Source organism: Ammospiza nelsoni, chromosome 3 (genome assembly GCF_027579445.1).
Source record: "Ammospiza nelsoni isolate bAmmNel1 chromosome 3, bAmmNel1.pri, whole genome shotgun sequence".
Taxonomy (NCBI): domain Eukaryota; kingdom Metazoa; phylum Chordata; class Aves; order Passeriformes; family Passerellidae; genus Ammospiza; species Ammospiza nelsoni.
In genome coordinates, this window is record NC_080635.1 from 956,424 (window position 1) to 976,172 (window position 19,749).

The 19,749-nt window shown below is 50.4% G+C and overlaps 1 protein-coding gene across 1 annotated transcript in view; it reads left to right on the forward strand.

Annotated features, from left to right (window-relative positions):
* The window catches only part of PAK5 (p21 (RAC1) activated kinase 5), a 33,956-nt gene that overhangs the window by 6,765 nt on the left and 7,442 nt on the right, over positions 1-19,749 (forward strand). The window contains exons 2-5 of the mRNA XM_059468001.1: positions 8,851-9,648; positions 14,920-15,390; positions 17,683-17,816; positions 19,475-19,601. Coding sequence (XP_059323984.1) covers positions 8,851-9,648; positions 14,920-15,390; positions 17,683-17,816; positions 19,475-19,601 — 1,530 coding nt within the window. The remainder of the gene's footprint in view (positions 1-8,850; positions 9,649-14,919; positions 15,391-17,682; positions 17,817-19,474; positions 19,602-19,749) is intronic.

Sequence of the window (19,749 nt, forward strand, 5' to 3'; positions counted from 1 at the left end):
GTCCTGGAAAATGAGCCACACTGCCAGCCTGGTGTGAGCCCTTGGAGTCCAGAACAGAAACCAGACAGGTCACAGTCCCACTGAACCATGCTCATGGAATAGAAATCTTCATTGTCCCTCCAATCCAAACCTTTCTGTGATTCCATAATTATAACCAAACAGCCACATTTATTCAATCCCAGCAGAGTTTGGTTCAACAGAGTCACAGGGTCAGAGGGGAAGAAATGTTGCCAAACAGCTGACACCTGTGGAGCCAGAGCTGCAGGTATAAATGTGCTCCTTTCTGTCTCCTGCTCTGACATGATTAGATCTGGGTTTTGGTGGCTCTCTAGGAATTTGAAAGTGCTTTGCTGAGCGTTCTTTCTTGTCTTCCCCTTCATGCAGGATCCAATTACACCAGACAAGTGCTGTGTATTACCAGGGAACAACACTGACTTACCTGCAGAGACTTTAAAATGCTTTTTCTGTTGTCTGTGGGATGAGCCATGTGTGTGTGCACCAGGAAAGAAAGGGCATTTCAGATACAGATCTTTGGAGAGAGAAAAATGAATGAAAGGGAAGTATTTAGGGTGAGCATTTCTGCTTTGTAATTGCTGAGATCCCGCAGGCATTAGTAGTTAGCTATCAGGATCACACAGTTAAAAGGACAGCATAAGATTGTGAATTTTACTGAATTTCACAGTTTTGTAGTCTGAGCAGAGCAGTAATTGGTATCTGTGTCCTACTTTGTAGTTAATGATTCTCACAGAGCATAGTGCATGTGAAGATCCTTATTGCTAAGGCTTACCCTTCCCTGAGAACAGCCTTTTCCAGGAGCATGGGATGGACAGGTGTAGAAATGTGCTTGAAACACAGGGGTTTGCATGAACCAGCCTGGGAAAGGCTCTGGAGCACGAGGGCGGGTCTGGCTGCCATGGCACAGCCCATGGGGGAAGCAGCCCCATTTCACCCTTCTGCTTCTCCCTGCCTTGGGGAGCTGCAGGGCAGGGCAGGGGCAGCTCTGTGCCAGGGGCAGGGGGATCAGCTCTGTGCCAGGCAGATCTGTCACTGAGCCTGGCAGGGCAGGGCAGGGGCAGCTCTGTGCCAGGGGCAGGGGGATCAGCTCTGTGCCAGGCAGATCTGTCACTGATCTGGCAGCTCCGATCCGTGCCCAGCCCTGCGTGCACTTGGGGGCGACACAGCCCAGCAAATGCAACACATCGGGATCAGCCTGAAGGGCTGGAGCAGTTCCTTGTGCACCTGAGATCCTGGTGCTGGGCTGGTCCCACCTCTGCTGCTCTGAATCTCCTGCCTCACCTCGTTCTCACCAAGGTGTTTGATTTGCACTTCTCCTTTAAACAGGGAATCGTTCAAATGTCAGCTGAGGAAGCTCCTCATGTCTTCTGTCTCACCTGCCTTGTAAATTTGACCTAAGCATCAGATTTCTGCACAGGAGCACTTTTTGCTTCATGACCATGTTTGCAGATGAAAACCACTCCGTGGGAGTCAGTCCTGCTTCCCTAGGACATTCCTGTGGCTGCATTTCCCATTTGATAGTGTCCTTGAAAAGGAAAAGTAATATATTTCTTTGGAAGAATGAATGCTGCAATTTTCAATGCAGATGAAATTGGTTTGTGTCTTTATTTTGCCAATACAAATTCCTGGATTCCCTGAAATCAAGGAATGAGCTTTCAGGAGAGGATGAAGGAGTCCAAAGTAGTCAGAGACATCAGTCACATTAAAAGGTGTTCCTAGCATGTGTGTGGGCAGGAATGCACAATTTTAGTGTGCTAGGAAGAACCTGGAAACTTTCTGGCTGTTTAAGGCCGTGGGACTGAGGCATGTTTTGTCACATGGCTGGTACAGGATGGTTTCACCTTGGCAGTGCCCTCCCTGCCGCCTGGGCAGAGCTCTGCACACACCAGCCTGCCCTTCCTCAGGTGCTGACCCCAAATTCACAGGGCTGGCATTGCAGGGACTGATGGAGCCCTGAGCAGGGCCCGTGGGCAGTGAGCCCCATCCAGCTGCAGGGCTGGGGCACCTTGCACTCACCAGCCTCTGCCTGATGGTTTATGGGGTGGGACAGTCACTGACAGCCTCTGCTATGACTGGCAGGAGCGTTTCTTGTGGCCCTGCATGCCCAGAAACAGAACTGTGGACTTTGTCTTCAAGCACCTGCTGTATGTGAAACCTCCTTTGCTGTGGCAATACAGTTCTAATTGTTTGTTCTAAATTAACAGACTGTCAGAACCCTCATTTTAATTAAAAGTAGGAGATGACCCTGACCGCAGTGGAGTGACCCAAGAGCCTCTGCCCTCCTGAGCAAGTGCCCCTCTGTCAGAGCTACCAGATGAAGGCAATTACTTCCTGAGTGTAAAATGTTATCACACTGGAATTGACTTAAATATTTCAGAGAGCTCAATCAGACTGCAGCCAGAAAAATCTTTCACTGAGGGAGAAAAGCGGGAAAAAGAAAATCATTAATTGGGTTAATGCTCCATCAACCTTGCGTTTGTTAATGGGCATGTTGAGGGCAGAGGGGAGCCTCACCCAGGGAAACTCCATCCTGGCTGCAGGGAGGGTTTGTGAATCCAGGCTGTGCCTCTGCTCAGCTCCTCTCTGGGGCTGCTGGGGCAGAGCAGGCTGCAGTGCCCTGTGCAGTGCCCTGTGCAGTGCCCTGTGCCATGGGGCACATGTGGGGTTTCACACCACCCACCCTCCAGCAGGGCTGCTCTCCCCATGGGAACCCCATCACCCCCGCTAGGGTTGGTGATGCTGGTGATGTGGCTGCAGAGAGCTCCATCCTCTGGGATAGCCCCAGGCCCCTGCAGGCTCCCCTTGCTGTCCCAGCTCCCCGCAGTGTCCCTGGGGATGCTTGCACCCAGCTCAGATGGGCAGCAGAGTCAGTTCATTCCTGCTTTGGGATGCATTTTGGCATGTGTCCTGTGACAGGGATGATGCCAGGGCTGAAGGAGGCACCAGGACTGCCAGCAGCCCTTGCTTCATCTCCTGTGTCCTGTGCCCTCTGTGCACTGCTGTGCTGGAACCATTGCCACCAGCCTCATGGAAATGCAGCAATGCACAGAGGGCAGTTACAATTCCTGTGACTAGTGTGTTTGAGTTATTTAATTTTGTGGGACAGTCTTCTTTTCCTTTCCATCTCTGGATCAAAGAAAGCTTTGAAGGGTCCTAAGTGCTATGAAACAGAAATTGTTTGGTTTGAGATTTCTCCACTCCTCTCCCTGAAGTTGTTGAACCCATCAGTAACACTGATCAGTATTACAGACACCTTCTGTATCACTGAATCAGTAATACAGACACTTTCTCTTTCAAATTAAAACTTTTAAGTCACATTTCACTCATTTGCTGTGTGTCTGAGAGATTTGTGTGTGTATATGACATATAAAATTGCACAGATCAGATACATTTCACGTAAACCCAGAATAATTACTTTAAACATTTAAAATTCTCTAATAGCATTTCAAATTGCATATAACAAGCATTTTTGTGTATTTAATAAAAAAATAAGGAAAAATTACTAGAATGTAGATACTTCAGTGGTATTTTAAACTAAACCTTGTGTTAAAGTTGCTGTATTTTAAGATGTCAAAGGAATTACCAGGGAATGTGATTCTAATGAAACGTTGCTCTTGTTGTTATGGAAACCAACTTTTAAACTGCTGTGCAGGGTGGAAATTACACAGTGCTGTTTTGGTGAGCCCTTTTTTATAGCTTTCCATTATTTTGCTTTTGAAGAATTTAACCAGCTGGCAGTGGTGTTGTTCAGCATGTCAGGCTGCTCTCAGGCTGTGCCTTGGTTTGCAGGCTGGGATTCGGAGCCAGCTCAGGTGATGGCCCATCCCAGACCTGGCACATCCTGCACACCCATGGCTCTGTCTGGGGCATTCTGCCCTCCTAAGGCTGGCTTGGCTGGGTTTTACCTGGGTTTGCATTTCTCTGGCTCCTGTTTGAGAGCCGTCCCAAGCAGGGATTTATGGATCTCCTGGAAAGGGATCAGAGCAGTTCAGGAGGAGGGATCATGGCTCACCTGCTGGCACACTCCATGGCAGGGGCAGGTGACACCATCTCATGCTCCTGGTTTGGGCAGGTGACCTGTGGGGTGAACTGCATGGTTGGTCCAGGGAGCAGAGACCCAAAATCCTGGCCCAACCCCACTGCAGTCTGCAGAGAGCCTTCCCCAAGGAGGGAGCTGAGGGATACCAAAATGATTCATGTTTTTTAATACTGTGTTTGTGGGGAAATGAGAATTTATAGCATTGAGAAGGAATTCATAACAGAAATGATATAAACTCCAAGGCCTCCAGGTGTACAGCAGGCTCCAAATGACAGCTTCAGGAAGGGATGCTCTGACATAGCTTCCTGTGTGGTGTGTATTCCTTGAGACTAACCAAGAGCTGCTTCTGTAGGCAGCTGTAGGTCAGAACTGGGGCAGCTCCCACGGGACAGGACGCTGCTGGAGGGTGCAGTGATGAACTGCCTCCTTTCCCACCCTGTATCTGATGGGTTCCTGCCCAGAAGGCTTCTTAGCAGGCTAATCCGTGTGCCACAAGTGCCCTGAACTCCCCACTGAGGGGAAGGAGGGAATGGAGGTGTACAACTCTGTTTCAGTCCTTCTGATGCAGCTTGCCCATTTGGGTGTAATTAAGGATTCACTGGGATGTGGAAAGGTTGGGAGGATAATTCTGACACTGTCCCTTGGGAAAGCAGCTCAGAGGTTGGAATTTGTCCCCCAGTGAATATTGCATGGAGGAAAGCCTGAAGTGCCTCTGACACCTTGGCTGCAGCTGTGAAACTGTGTTACTCACAGGGAAAGCTGGAGTTTGCCTTCTTACTGATGACAGGGATCAGTTTTTCTCTCCACATGCTGCTCATATTTGTTTACACTGGGAATAAATGTGGTGTCATGAACAGCTTCAAATACTTTGAGATGTCTTGCAACACAAGAAAATAAATTGCCAATACTTCCATCACTTAGAATTATTCTGACCATCTGTGCTTTATGCACCTTTTCTTAAGAACCAAAAAAAAAATTTTCAGCATGGGCTGTGCTTTTAGTTTATGTGTAAAGCAGATAAAGAGAGAAGCTAGCTAGAGGCAAAATCAGAGTTTAGATTGGCTGTTCATAAGGGCGACCTTCCCTTAAAATTCCCTTTTTTTCACCCTGCACATCACAGAGATTTAGAGCCCTCATTGACTGCAGAAAACACAGCTCCAGGAGGACAAAGGATGATATATTCTCAACGAGTGTGTAAAGTATAGTAGTTCTAAAGACAATAAATGCAAGGTCGCATTAGGGCACAACAGTTAATTACCCACTTCATTACTGTCAAGGTTAATACAGTATTTGAGCACAGGAGCTGTTTCTCATCTGCTGCTGGAAGCAAGGCAGGACAGCCTCAGCGGCAGGCAGATCCATTACAGCTTATCAGGGCAGCACAGGCGCTGCAGAGCCCCATGAAGGATGGCTGCTGTCACCAGGGAGCCGTGGGACACACGGGGAGCTGGGCCCGGCCCCACACACGGGCACTGCACCCACAGGGACACAGGAGGAGCTGGGCCCGGCCCCACACACGGGCACTGCACCCACAAGGGAGCTGGGCCCGGCCCCAAACATGGGCACTGCACCCACAGGGGAGCTGGGCCTGGCCCCACACACGGGCACTGCACCCACAGGGGAGCTGGGCCTGGCCCCACACACGGGCACTGCACCCACAGGGACACAGGAGGAGCTGGGCCCGGCCCCACACACGGGCACTGCACCCACAGGGACACAGGAGGAGCTGGGCCTGGCCCCACACACGGGCACTGCACCCACAAGGGAGCTGGGCCCGGCCCCAAACATGGGCACTGCACCCACAGGGGAGCTGGGCCTGGCCCCACACACGGGCACTGCACCCACAGGGGAGCTGGGCCCGGCCCCACACACGGGCACTGCACCCACAGGGACACACGGGGAGCTGGGCCTGGCCCCACACACGGGCACTGCACCCACAGGGACACACGGGGAGCTGGGCCCGGCCCCACACACGGGCACTGCACCCACAGGGGAGCTGGGCCCGGCCCCACACACGGGCACTGCACCCACATGGGGAGCTGGGCCCGGCCCCACACACGGGCACTGCACCCACAGGGACACACGGGGAGCTGGGCCCAGGCCAGGGCACTGCACCCCATAGGGGATCAGACCTGCAGCACTTCAGAATTGTGTATAAACATTTAAGTTCTATTCAGATAGAATACCTCTATCACAATCAGATAGAATGTCAAGCAAACCTCTTGACAATACAGAGCATTTCACACAGTTTTGATGAAACACTTCCCAAATTTCCTTCTCCATGAACACTACAGTACAGTTCTTTTGATAAGAATGGTGCTGGATATTTCCTTGGAGAAGATCAAGCTGGTGTAGGCTGTCTGATTGAGCCTGGGAGCATTTCACCAAGTCTGGCCTTCCATATAAGGGAAATGCAAAATTTAAAAACGAGCCAAAGCAAGTAGAAATATTATTGTTGTTGCTGTTAGAAATAATTAGGTATCATAATTGATAATAATTGTTATTCATAGTAACAAAGCACTGACTATTCAGAAAGTGTGCCTCTGGAACGGGTAAGTTTTATCCTCCCTTTGTGCTGGCCATTATTTTCTCATGCAAAATAATCTGAAGCCAATAGGAATTGCAGCCATCACATTTGCAAGTCACTGTTAGCCAGTGATCATCCTTAAAATGCTGGGACAAAAGAGATGGGGTTTAGTTCTTAATCCCCTTCACTTCACCAGTCAGGAGGAGACAGCACTGAGCTCCCAGAGCTGTCCAGGACAGCTTCACCAGGCTGAGGCTTCAGTGGCAAATGCTTTTTTTTTCTTTTGAAACCAGAATTTCCTGTAAGATCATTTTACTATTAGTGCTATTTTTAAATCCCCACAGTGGAAAAGGTTCCTCCCACGCGTGCACCTGTCTGCAGAAAATCCCCAAACTGCAGGGATTTGTCACCAGTGAATTCCCTAACAAACACTCAGCTGCGTTTTCTGAACCTTCCTTGTGAGGGTGTCTGACAATGCAGACAGAGCAGAGCGTGCCTGGAGGGGCAGGGGCCAGCTCCCCTTCCCTTGGCACACCCAGGGGAGCTCTGCTTTGTGCAGGTTCCCTGGAGGTGGGAAATGGGCACTTCCCTCCTCGGCAGGCCTTGCACAGCCGGGTGTTTCAATCTTGTTTTCAATTATAAGCATTTCATTGTCGAATGTTGCTGCTTTATTATGTGATAATTAAATAGGAATGATCGTGCAGCCATCCTGCCTAAGAGGCTGGAGCAGAATTAAAGCAATCCCTCTCATCCTGCTGAATGGCTTTGGAGGTGAAAGGAGTGATCTATTTGCTGTCTCTTATTTTTGCTGTCCTATTGTTTCAGTACCACTGGCTTCAAAATAGCAAACTAGGCAAGTAATTATGGACATAAATCAGAGCAGGAGGCTGCGTGAGGTCAGCACTGCTTTGCTTTTCACCTGCCTTTTCTCAGCTGCCTCTTGCTGGGAGACAAAGCAGTACATTCCTGTTAATTTTGTGCTCTTACTAGTGATTGAATGCTTTTTTAGACAAAGTTTGAATCCTTGAGTGCTGTCAGGCAGGAGTTGAGCAGTCTCACCATGCTTGGAACAAGTGCAGAGTGACCAGGCTGGCTCTGGAATGCTGTGGTTGGTGTCCAGTGTCCCACATTCAGCATGTGCCCTGCCTGCTTGGTTCCTGATACACCACAGTCCATGTGCAGCACTTCCAGAGAGGGGAATCTCCTTGGGGTGACCACGGTGACTCTGTTGAAAAGCTCAGTGAGTTAAGTAAGATGCAGCCAGAGATACTTAGCCAAAGTAAATCAACAAAGCAAACGTGTTTTCAGTGGAGCCTGGCTGATTTATGGCCCTGGGCACCAATCTGTACATCTTATTCCTGTTGGGTGTTTGTAAACGTGCAGTGGTGCTCAATGGCAGTGCCAGGTGAGAAATGGATGCAGGCACATGTCACAGCCCTCAGGTGGAACTGGCTAAAAAATGAAATATTTCCTGAAGGACAGCTGTAACCACACACTGCTCACCTCCCATCCTAGCAGGAGCAGCAGTGCTTTGGGCATAAAGGAGTGGGATGGGATCTGTGGGAGGCAAACTGTGACAGCACTTGGCACCCCTGACATGGGTGTCCCAGAGCCATGGTTGTGCACCGTGGCCTGCTGGATGCTATGTGTTACAAGGAGATGGAGTTAAGTGGTTTTCCCTCTTTCCCAAGTGTATTTTACACTAAGTTAACTAAGAGGCAGTCCTCAGTAGGATTCTGCTACTCAGGAACATACTGTTTTGTAAAAAAAGAAAAAACCAGGAAAATTCAGTGCCTGATTAACTATATGCTACTTTTCATTCCAGCAGTTTGCTAAAATAGCACATGGAAGTGACCACTGAATGATTCTCATTTAGCTTATTCATGCCCTGAAAATCCGACTCAGCCCACCAGTGTGGCTTGATGCAGACAACTGAATAAGAACAAATGGGAAATAAGTAGTGAGTTTGGATGTCTCTATTGTTGGCTGCTGAACACCCACCTCTGAAATTGGGCTTTTTGAGAGTGTCTTGGGGTTGCATGCCAAATCCCAGCTTGTGATCTGCACTGTATTTAAACATTTCTTCATGTCCTACTGTAATTATTTATTGAGGGTTTTTTTTAAGCAATGAGATATGTGACGAAGAACATAAGACCTTGCTGTGGGTAGTCCTGGGTGAATACAGACTTCTTTCCTTTTTGGTGGTTTTTTTTTTGGTGAAATACTGAACAAAACCCAGTGTTTAACCGAAGCCATTTTGTATTGGCAGACCATTGTTCGGGGGAACAAGCCTCGAAAGGACACTTCCATCAACGGGCTGCTGGAGGAGTTTGACAACATCTCGGTGACCCGCTCCAACTCGCTGCGGAAGGAGAGCCCTCCCCGGCACCACCAGGGCAGTGCCAACCACGCGCCCCGGCCCCGGGAGGAGAATGGCTTCATCATGTGCTCGCAGTACTCGAGCGAGTCGGACAGCACGGCCGAGGGCGCCGGGGAGCGGCTGCGGGACCGGGCCCTGTGCGGGGACGAGTGGGACCGCTACTGCCAGGGCAGCCTGGCCGCCAGGCACAACGGGCACCTGCTCAAGGTCACGGCCCGCGACTTCTACTACTCAGAGGTGGCCCCCCTGCAGCCAGAGCTGTCCCGGTTCCTCCCGGATTACCAGGCTCACCTGGAGAGCAAGCCCAAGGCGCTGGAATACGGCGGCCTGAGGCTGGAGTACCAGCGCGTGCCCAGCGGCTCCTCCCTGGACTACCGAGATTCCTTCCCCTACGCCCCGTCCCGGGCCTCGCTGCAGAGCGAGGGCCCCCGGGACAGGCTGGACTACGGGGACCCTGACTGGGGACACGGCCTCGCCAAGGAGGACATGGACAAGAGGCCCAAGTCCTCGTACGTGGACCCCGCGAGCCCCCAGCCGGCCATGAGGCAGAGGTCCAGGTCGGGCTCGGGCCTGCAGGAGCCGGCAATGCCCTACGCGGGCAGCGCCTTCAAAGCTCACCAGCAGGGACATCCCTACAGCTCGTACACCTACCCCCGGCTGTCCGAGAGCGCAGCAGGAGTGCCCAAGGTAACCCAGGGGCTGCACAGGGCCAGGGCAGCAGTGAGGGCGAGGAGCCGTGCGTGGGCACACCGTGCCAGTCGGGGCTGGGAACGGCCCCCAGCGCTCTGGGGCTGCTCCTTGGCAGCCGTGCAAACCTACCCACTGCACTTGGGTGTATGGAAATGGATGGCAGGGACAGTGGGTTTGAGGTACTTATTGAAAGGCAGCTTTGGAGTGCCCGTCTTCTGGGGATTTTATTTGAAATTCCCAGTAAGTGCAAGCTCTTCAGCGGTTTTTTGTAGCTTCAGGAGTTCCTGCACCTGAGCAGATCTATAGCAGGAGGTAAGATGCTGGTCTGGTTTGTGTATCAGATACTTCTGTGTTTGAATTGTTACTGTGCAAGGCTGAAACCTCCATGTTTCAGTATTTGTACTGTATTTATGCCATCTTTGTATTACAAGGTTTATGAGCTCTTCACTGCTCATGAGAGTAGGGGCTTACTCCCTTCTGCATTGTTTTTAAGCATTGAAATGAAATCAAAGCAGCTGATCTCACCCAAGACATTTTAGGTGCAGTTTAAAAAAGGGTTGATGTGCAAGAAAGCGTTTCAGCCATGTTATCTAGAGGCAGCTTCCCTCCACAGATCTGTCCCTGCTCTGCCACATGAGGAGTGTTACCTGCACAGGCCCTCCAGCCCTGCTTGCAGCAGGGTGCTGTGACCACTTGTTCAGTTCAGAGTGCTTTTCTCACACCACTAGTCACATAACCATGGTGACCTTCTTAGCATCTAATGCTGTGCAAGAGGTGCCGTTTCAGTGTAGTTTGCTCTGAACGTCTCTGAGTTCCCCTAGCAACGGGCACTGTGGTGATCATTTTGCCAAGCCTGGGGTTGCTGTGACTTTTCCCGTGCTGAGGAGGGTGACTGTCAGTGGTGAGGTGTGTTCTTCTCTCTGATGATAGCTCTCCAGTGCATTTGCTTGTGGCTGTGCCCTGCTGCAGTGCCAGGTCTGCAGATCCCTGATGTCTCTGGCTTGGAGCTGTGCCAGCCTTGTGCCTCCTCAGGTCTGGCTGCTTTGCCATTACCGTGGTGCAGTGCCCGTGGGAAGGGGTGAGCAATGCACTTTCTGTCCCTCTTTGCACTGGAGCACAGAGCCAGGCTTTGGAGCTTGGATAAACCCTGGGGGGAGCAGAAAAGTCACCAGGTCTCTTTAGGTGCCTTTCCAAAGCTCAGGGTGTGGTGGGAGGAGTGTGTGTGGTAGTCACACCAGTGAGACATTCAGTGTGGATTCTGGAAGCTGGGAGGAAAATCTGGGCTGGGTTAGCTGCCATTTCCTTTATTGAGAGCAGTCATTTTGTCCGAGTTTAGAAAAGAGGAGGGCAAATCCAGTAATGCAGAGACCCTGTAGCAGCTGCTTCTGCCAGTTTTACACCAATCAATAGGGCAGAAGACACAGGTGTTTATTATAGGATTCCAGCACTTGGAACAATATCCCATTAAAATGCAGTAACAACTTTTATTTAAAAAAATATATGCCTCTGTGCAAGATTCATTGTGAGCTGTTCCTCTCCTCAGAGCATCAAAAGCACCCCTACAACCATGGTGTATTGAAACTTGATGATTCACTGGTAAATGCAGCAGTTCAATTCCCAAACCTGTCCACAGCTCCTGCAGGTGAATAGGAGTTTCTTGTCTTGGATGATTGCTGAAGAATCTTCTTTTCAAGGAGGCATTAGTAAATAATGGTTCATCAAATGGGCTTACTAAATGACAGTCAGATTTCAAATCAGATATTTTGCAAATGAGATTGGGTTTAAAGTATAATTAAAAGGGGTGATAAAGTAAGTGAAAAAGTCTGCAGGCACAAATGTGGCATCAAAGTGCCTTTAACAAAGTTGTTCATTTTGGCTGTAAATGTGAAGAGCAGATTTACTTCAGCATTATTTGCAGGTCAGAGATGTCAGACCAGTCAATGTGTGCCTGTTTCATCATCAGGGATTTCAGAGTTGTTACATCAGAGGATTTGCCCTGCCCTGGGCTTGGCCACTGCTGTGCAGGGGAGCCATGGAAGTGTAGGAAGCCAGAGGCTCAGATTTGCCTCTCTGAGCCACCCCTGTGTCACCACGAGCTCTCCTGTCCTGCAGGCTGACTCCAGGACACCTGCATGGAGCTGCAGAGTCTGCTGTGCCACCCTCCCCACACAGAGCTGCTGTCCCACCTCAGTATTGGCTCACGATATCGAGTTCATAGTTGGCTGCTGTTTGGCCACTCTGTGCTGCATGGGGATTTTTACCCTCCTCTTCATCACAGGCACCTCTCAACTTCTGCCACCAAGCCCCATTACTTCCAAGCTCCTTTCCCTGTCATTTTGCAGGAGCAGCTCTCTGGGAGCCTCTCCTGTCCCTCTTTCCAGGGCCCATGGTGTCTGCTCCCCCTTTGCTGCTGTAGTGCAGCAGAGGTGTCTCACCACGGTCCCCCTCTGTAGCACGGGCACATTTCCAGCCTGGCAAAGGCAGGGCCAAGCCTTCACTGCCAGAAATCCTCTCCTTTCTCCCGTGTTCCCATCCCAGCCAGCAGCTGTGTGTGAGTGCTGCCTGCCGCCTCTGTGTGTGGAACAGAGTCCTGGGGCTCTCCCCAGTGAAGCAGCAGAGCCAGACCTTTGCCTTTGTGGTCTCAGTGTGGGTTACAGACCATCCCTTCTGCACCTTCCACCTGGCAGACTGTGCCATGATGAATGTCGTGCCAGAGCTTTGGCTGCTTCTTTGACCTCATCTGGAAGGAGTGCAGGACTGCTTTCTTCTTTCCTTTGTAGCATTTAAAGGATCTCCATTCAGTAGGGGCTGCATTCAGCTGCAGAAATGGAGTTATTGGTGGAGTAAAAGTGCGTTCATTTTGCTGTGGCGTGGGGCACTGCATCAGGACAGCCTTGGAGGAGAGCTTCAGTGATATACTCATTGTAGCTCCTGACTTCTTGTAGCATTTCTTGGGATTCAAGAAGTGGGTTTACATTGTGCAGCAATGCTAACCTCAGAAAGGCTCTGAGAGCTCTCAGCAAGCACACTGAACCCCTGAATGTTCATTCTAAAATTTTACTGCAGAACATTCTTTGACTAGTGTGTTAAGCCTGGGGCATACTCAGAAATACCAGACATGGGTGAAGCCTCAAATAATTCATTAGTGTGGATTTATCCAGCTTGAATTTCTAGACCAGGTTTTCCCCATCTCAGTGGTTATAAAGAAAATGGTGTATTTACAGCCAAAGCAATAAATTATTTGTCTCTGCATACACAGATATATAGGACAGGGTTAGATTGAGTTCCCCTCCCTCCACCAAACCATCTGAGCACTTCTCCACGTTAATTAGTTTGGCAGATGTAATGTCCTTCATGAAATTCATGTGTCTGACTCCCTTCTGTTTGATGGCTGTCCCTGCCTGCTGGAGTAAGGGAAATGATGGCTGTAAATGATGGCTGTAATGGTGTGGGTTTCTGCCTCAGCACCCCAGCACGCTGGGAGGGGACTGCACAGCCCTGCTGCTGCTGCTGCTGCTGCTGCTGGGTGCTCCTGATGGAGGGTGGGGGGGCTCAGCCCTGCAGGAGGGACACTCCAGCTCTTCCCAGGGAAGCCTCTGACAGCCCCTCTGGAGAGGCATTCCCCCTCTCCCTGCTAAAGCTGTGCTGGCCAGCCTCTGACAGCCCCTCTGCAGGGACATTCCCCCCCTTTCCCCACTGAAGCTGTGCTGGGCAGCCCCTGAGCAGCCTCTGACAGCCCCTCTGCAGGGACATTCCCCGTTTCCCCAGAGCCCTGGTGGAGTGAAGGAAGGCCCAGCAGCCCTAGTGGCTCACAGGGAGGTGGGAAAGGCCAGCAGAGAATTGCTCTGGAGGCACCTCCAGCCCCAGGCTCCTCCTCACGGTGCAGAGCCCACGCTGATAAATTGATGCTGCGGCAGATTTTTTTTCTTCTTTTTTTTTTTGCCTTTTTTTTTTTTTTTTGCAGTCTTAGCATAAAATGGTCAAATGATGTTCCACCGCAGAATTCAATTTCACAGTTCAGTTGGGTCCTTGATTACACTGCCAAATTCAGATTAATGTGCATTTAACTAACATGGATCAGGGACTCCTGGCCGGCAGCCAGCAGTAATAGTAGCAACCGTGAGCTGTGTAGAGTTTGCTGCTCTGTCCATCCCTGTGCACTGCCACTGAAATTGATTGATTAAATGAACTCATTGCCATAATTATTTGTAATTGTGCTACATGATGAGCCTGTGTCAAACCGCCCCCCTGCCCTGAGATGCTCCACACATCGGCAGGAGTCACACATTGTAAATGTGAAGATGTTCTTTTACAGAGGAAAAAAATATCATTTTTGGGTGGGTCTTTTTTGTTCTACATCTTTTGGGGGTGTTTTAGTTTGGATGGAAGCAAGCAAACCATTATGTTTGTAAATGTGGATCTTACATTCGTTAGCCTTCAATGTAAGAAGCTTAGAGAAGCTTGAAAAATACAAAAAATAGAAAGGAACCTACAAATGAACCAGGCTTCCCATTGGGATAATTTCCTTTGCGATTTTCTCTGATTTCAGATGAAAATTAGCAGTTTTGTGACACTGCAGTTTAGTAGTGTGTCGCTGTGGAAAATTATTTAAGAAATGGTGAATTGAATTAGGCTCCTCATCAAACTCACATAAGCAGTCCCTCAGACAACAGCTGGCAGCATGGCAAGACAGGAGATGACAGGGATTTTAGGGTGCCACCACCTCCACAGGAAGGGGTTGGGTTATCCCTGAATTGCTGCAGAAAAACATAAGGCTAAGAGCTGAGAATCAAAATGCAGGTTCTGGTAAGACACAGATTGGAATTTGCTGGAGGGCGAGTTTTATGGATGTGACAGGGATGGAATCTTGGAGGAAATGGCCCAGAGAGCCTGCAGGGCACTGCAGATGCAGAGCAGACACACTTTTTTTAGCATAGATCCCTTCCAATGCAGGCCATTCTGTGATTCAGCAAAGGCTCTGGAGTGCCCAAACAGGTACCTGGACAGAAGAACGGACCTGGGATGCAGAGGAGATGTCCTGAGTGTGCTGAGGGCATTGCAGCCCCGTGGTGTGGAAACCCCTGCCTGGCCTGGGGCAGCAGTGCTGTGCTGAGCAGAGGGGGTGCAATGAGGGAGCTCTGCTGGGCCCTCCAGGGGGCTGAGATGGATGGAGAGGCAGGGCAGGGCAGGGCAGGGCAGGGCAGGGCAGGCAGGGAGGAAGGAGGGAGCTGTTCCCAGCCTCACTGTGTGCGTGTGTGTGCCTTGCAGGTGGACTATGAGCGGGCGCAGCTGGTGGTCAGCCCCCCGCTCTGTGGCTCGGACACGTACCCCCGGGGCCCAGCCAAGCTACCTCAGAGCCAGGGCAAGGGCAGCTACCCCGGCGGCAGCAGCTACCAGTACCCCGTGCCGTACCACAAGGCTCCCCGCGTGCCGCAGCCCGGCTCCCCGTTCGTGTCCCCGGGCTCGTACCCCAGCTCGCCCGGCGCGTACCCCCCGCCCAGCTGGGGCTCGTGCTCGGAGCAGGCGCCCTCCAGGGTGTCCCACGAGCAGTTCCGCGCCGCCCTGCAGCTGGTGGTGAGCCCCGGGGACCCCCGCGAGTACCTGGACAGCTTCCTCAAGATCGGCGAGGGCTCCACGGGCATCGTGTGCATCGCCACCGAGCGCCACTCGGGCAAGCAGGTGGCCGTCAAGAAGATGGACCTCAGGAAGCAGCAGAGGAGGGAGCTGCTCTTCAATGAGGTATGGGGGCTCGGGGGGTGCCTCGGGGTCTTTGGGTTCAACAGGAGATGTGGGCCACGTGCCACCATCAGGAGCCACATTCATACCTTTGCAGAGGAGGGGAGGAGTCCCACACACATCTGTGCTTGTATAAATATTGTGTAGCCATTCCAGTTTCAGCTCAGCCACTTCTCCTCCAGGCTTGAAACCTCTGGTGCTGTCCCAGGAAACAGCTGAGAGATGTATCAGCTGGTGCATGCGGTGTGTCAGCTGCTCAGACGTGGCCCTGCTGCCTTTTCTGTCTGTCTCCTGGCACAGCTGATTATTCCAGGAGGGAGGATCCAAGCTAACCAGGCTATTCCAGAGTGTGTGCGCTGTATTTCTGGCATACACGTGCTTTTTGTTTCCTCCCTCCTTCCTCTCCTCACCATCAGCACTCCCTGTGCTCAGTTGATGGTACTAAGCTAAGAGCTGTGGGTCCTTTTCCATGGAATTATCTGAGTTAATTCCCACATCTCCTCTCCTGAGTGCTTGCAGCCAGCTCAGAGCCCACAGGTCTTTTACCTGTGTATGTTATTTTAAATTTCAGAGCACTGGTTTTCATTTGCCATTTTTTCACCCAGTTTGTTTGGGGCTTGACAGTACCTTCTGCAACTGACAGAGTTTCTCCTTTTTTTAACTTCTTACTCCCTTAAAGCATCTGGTGGGGTGTGTTCACTGCTCCCTTTTTGAGATCACTTGTAAATATCTGATCAATACCAAAACCACTCCCAAGGAAGCCTCCTGTGAGAATGAACCTTTTAATTCTATGTTTTGTTTCCTATACACTGTGTATCTTCCCTCAGCACAACAGATTGGATTCTTTAAAACCTTTGAAAACATCACATTTTTTAATTACAATATTAAACAGCAAACTTCAACCAGTTCTTTACACAGTGCAGGACTGTGCTGGTTATTTGGGCTTGGCTTTGCCTCTCTGGAGGCTGGGCTGGCTCTAACTGAGCATCTCTAGAGCAGTGACAGCTTGAAGCAGGTCCTGCATGCTGTGCAGCACCAAGCTGCTTCCCTGCCACGCTCCAGTCACTCGTGTCATCTGGAAATCTCCTGCAGCAGGGATGGAGTCCCTGTGTCTGTCTGTGATGGAGTCCCTGTGTCTGTCTGTGATGGAGTCCCTCTGTCTGTCTGTGATGGAGTGCCTGTGTCTGTCTGTGATGGAGTCCCTCTGTCTGTCTGTGATGGAGTCCCTGTGTCTGTCTGTGATGGAGTCCCTGTGTCTGTCTGTGATGGAGTCCCTGTGTCTGTCTGTGATGGAGTCCCTCTGTCTGTCTGTGATGGAGTGCCTGTGTCTGTCTGTGATGGAGTCCCTCTGTCTGTCTGTTTTGGAGTCCCTCTGTCTGTCTGTGATGGAGTCCCTCTGTCTGTCTGTTTTGGAGTCCCTCTGTCTGTCTGTGATGGAGTCCCTCTGTCTGTCTGTTTTGGAGTCCCTCTGTCTGTCTGTGATGGAGTCCCTCTGTCTGTTTTAGAGTCCTTGTGTCTGTGATGGAGTCCCTCTGTCTGTGATGGAGTCCCTGTGTCTATGATGGAGTCCATCTGTCTGTCTGTTTTGGAGTCCCTGTGTCTGTCTGTGATGGAGCCTTGCCTGACTGTGCTCTCTCTCTCATGCTTACCACTCTGACCCCCTCAGTCCCCTGAGGTCATGGGCACTGTCCTGGCTGGGCTGCCCTCACTGTGTGTTGAACAAAGCCTTTTACCAAAGTTCTCTGATTTTTCTTAAGCTGCCAGTGAAGTTTTTTGTTGTTTGATCTCTTGAGAATTTCTTGTTGGTATTTCTCCCATGTCTCTAACTCAGAGTACACAAAAAGCAGTAGTAAGCCTTTTAAAAGTCTCTTTGAGTGAGTTTTCTGGGCCCTTACTCCAGCAATCTGTTGAAAATCTGTGCAAAGTACCATTTACTACGTGATAAAAAGGACTTTGATGTGTTGAGGGATTGATCAGGTCAAAAAAAGAATCTGTTGTACTGAAAGCAATTGGCAATAAAAAACCAATTAAATAAACAGGTCTGTTCCTGCAGGCTGAAATAAAACAATTACCTACTGTTTATACTCTAACAGCCAGAGATTCTTTTTCCCCCTGATGCACTTACAAGGACTGATATTTTTATGTAAATATTCTGATGTTGTTTATGTGCTGGCGTGAGGATGAGGAGGATGTGATTCATCGCAGATCCTTCCCTCAGCACCGGTGACAAAGAAGGTCACACCAAGTGCCACTGGAGGCCGTGGCACTGGCAGCTGTCCCTTTGTGCCCCTGCAGGTGGTGATCATGAGGGATTACCACCACGAGAACGTGGTGGACATGTACAACAGTTACCTGGTGGGGGACGAGCTCTGGGTGGTGATGGAGTTCCTGGAGGGCGGCGCCCTGACCGACATCGTCACTCACACCAGGTGGGCTGGGCACACAGAGCAGCCTGCACAGAACACACGCAGACACTTAGAGAGCACACATCCATGTATTTATGTGTACCTGAACTGAGCCCATTGGTACACGCTCGCTGTGCCACCATCAGTGAGCAGACGTGCAGCTGAACTCCTGCGAGCAGCAGCATTTGCTGAACCAAAGGGAAGGAAACGCCTGGCAGGGCCTGGTGGGGATGGGGATCTGCTAACACTTTGGGAAGAGGTTTAGCACCAACACAGCTCTTATCCATTACTTCCTAGAATGGAAAAAAAAAAGTTATTTTCCCTTCTCCCTGTTTGGTGATCTGTATTTTTGGGTTTGCTGTCATAACCACCTCTGCTCTAAGGGTGATTTCTCCTCACAAAGGTTATCTGCAAACCAAGCCCAAAACATAAGGGGAAAAGTATTTTTATGTCAGAATATTTTGTGCTTATGGTGGAGCACATTCCCATATTTCAGTTAATATCCCACCTTTAAAGTAGGAAATTGGCCAGCACAAGAGCTGCAGTGTATGGAACTGCTCTGCCTCTGCTGAAGGCAGACATTAGATTTTACAGCCCTCTTTACATCTGCTCTTTGCTCATCTGCTTCTGATGAGATGGATAAAATGAGACAGGGAAGAGGGATTCTTTATTTAATTTCTTCTTGAATGAAAGAAAATTAGAATTTCCACACCAAACCGGTGGGAGAATATTTAGGGGAGCAAGAACAAAAGCAAGGAATTATAAATGAGAAAATTTGTGTTCTCTCCCAGTTAAATGGTGCTCTTAGGTCTTACCAAGAGTTATAACACAGGTGTTTTGAGTGTTACCTTAGCTTATGTGCTGAAATAAATCACAGTATAGCAAGTATTTGCCAAACTGTTAAAAGCTCTATCTTAAATGTTTCTGACAGAAGTTTGACAGCAAACAGATGCTCCCAGGACACCACTTCTTAAGACCTGTCATCTATTTTTAACTCAAAACAGTCTTTTCTTAATGTGACGGGTGTTTTTTTTTTTTTTACATTGCATGACCTTCCCTCAAAGATCCTGCTAAAATACTTCAAATGGCACAAATTAAAGCAGAAATCTCCACAGGTGTTCTGCTCGTGTAAAAGAGATGCTGGGGACATCGGGGATGGGGCAGTGGCACAGGGTGCCCAGCCCATCCCAGGCATTGCACTGTAGCTGAGAGAATGACCCCACAATGGGTTTTTCAGCTGTGCACAGAAATGAGGACTCTTGTTTGTTTTTCTGCTGAAATATCCAGAATATTTTTATAGGAAGGCATGAAAGTGCTCTCAAAGAGGTACAACCCAGGGTCTGATGTTTTGCCTACACAATTAAGGGTGGTTTTCCTCATATTTATTTATTCCACACCTGTTCCCATCCCAGTAGCGAAGGCTGCTTGGCAAGGAGCGAGCTTACTGTAAATAAAGCATTTCTGTGATTTCCCAGAGGGAAATTTCTGTGCTTTCCCAGAGGCCCCAGCACGCGCACACTCGGCTTTTGGCACCAACGCAGAGCTCGCTGCAGGGCCGCTCCCCCGCCTCAGCTCCCAGAATGAGGAGCAGGAGCGGCCCCAGAGGCGCTGCAGGCAGATCTGTGGTGGAGCCGGTGCCTCCCCTCCCCAGGCTGAGCTCTGCGTGTGTGCCACCCTTGCAGGATGAACGAGGAGCAGATCGCCACGGTGTGCGTGTCCGTGCTGCGCGCCCTGTCCTACCTGCACCACCAGGGCGTCATCCACCGCGACATCAAGAGCGACTCCATCCTGCTCACCAGCGACGGCAGGGTGAGCCCGGCCTGAGGGACAGCTTGGGGCACACGGGGTGGGAGTGACACAGGGAACCTGGGCACGGCGGGGGACACACAGGGAACCTGCTAGAGCCTGTGAATAGCTCGTGGGAGAAGCTGCATCCAAGGAACACGGACCTGGCCTC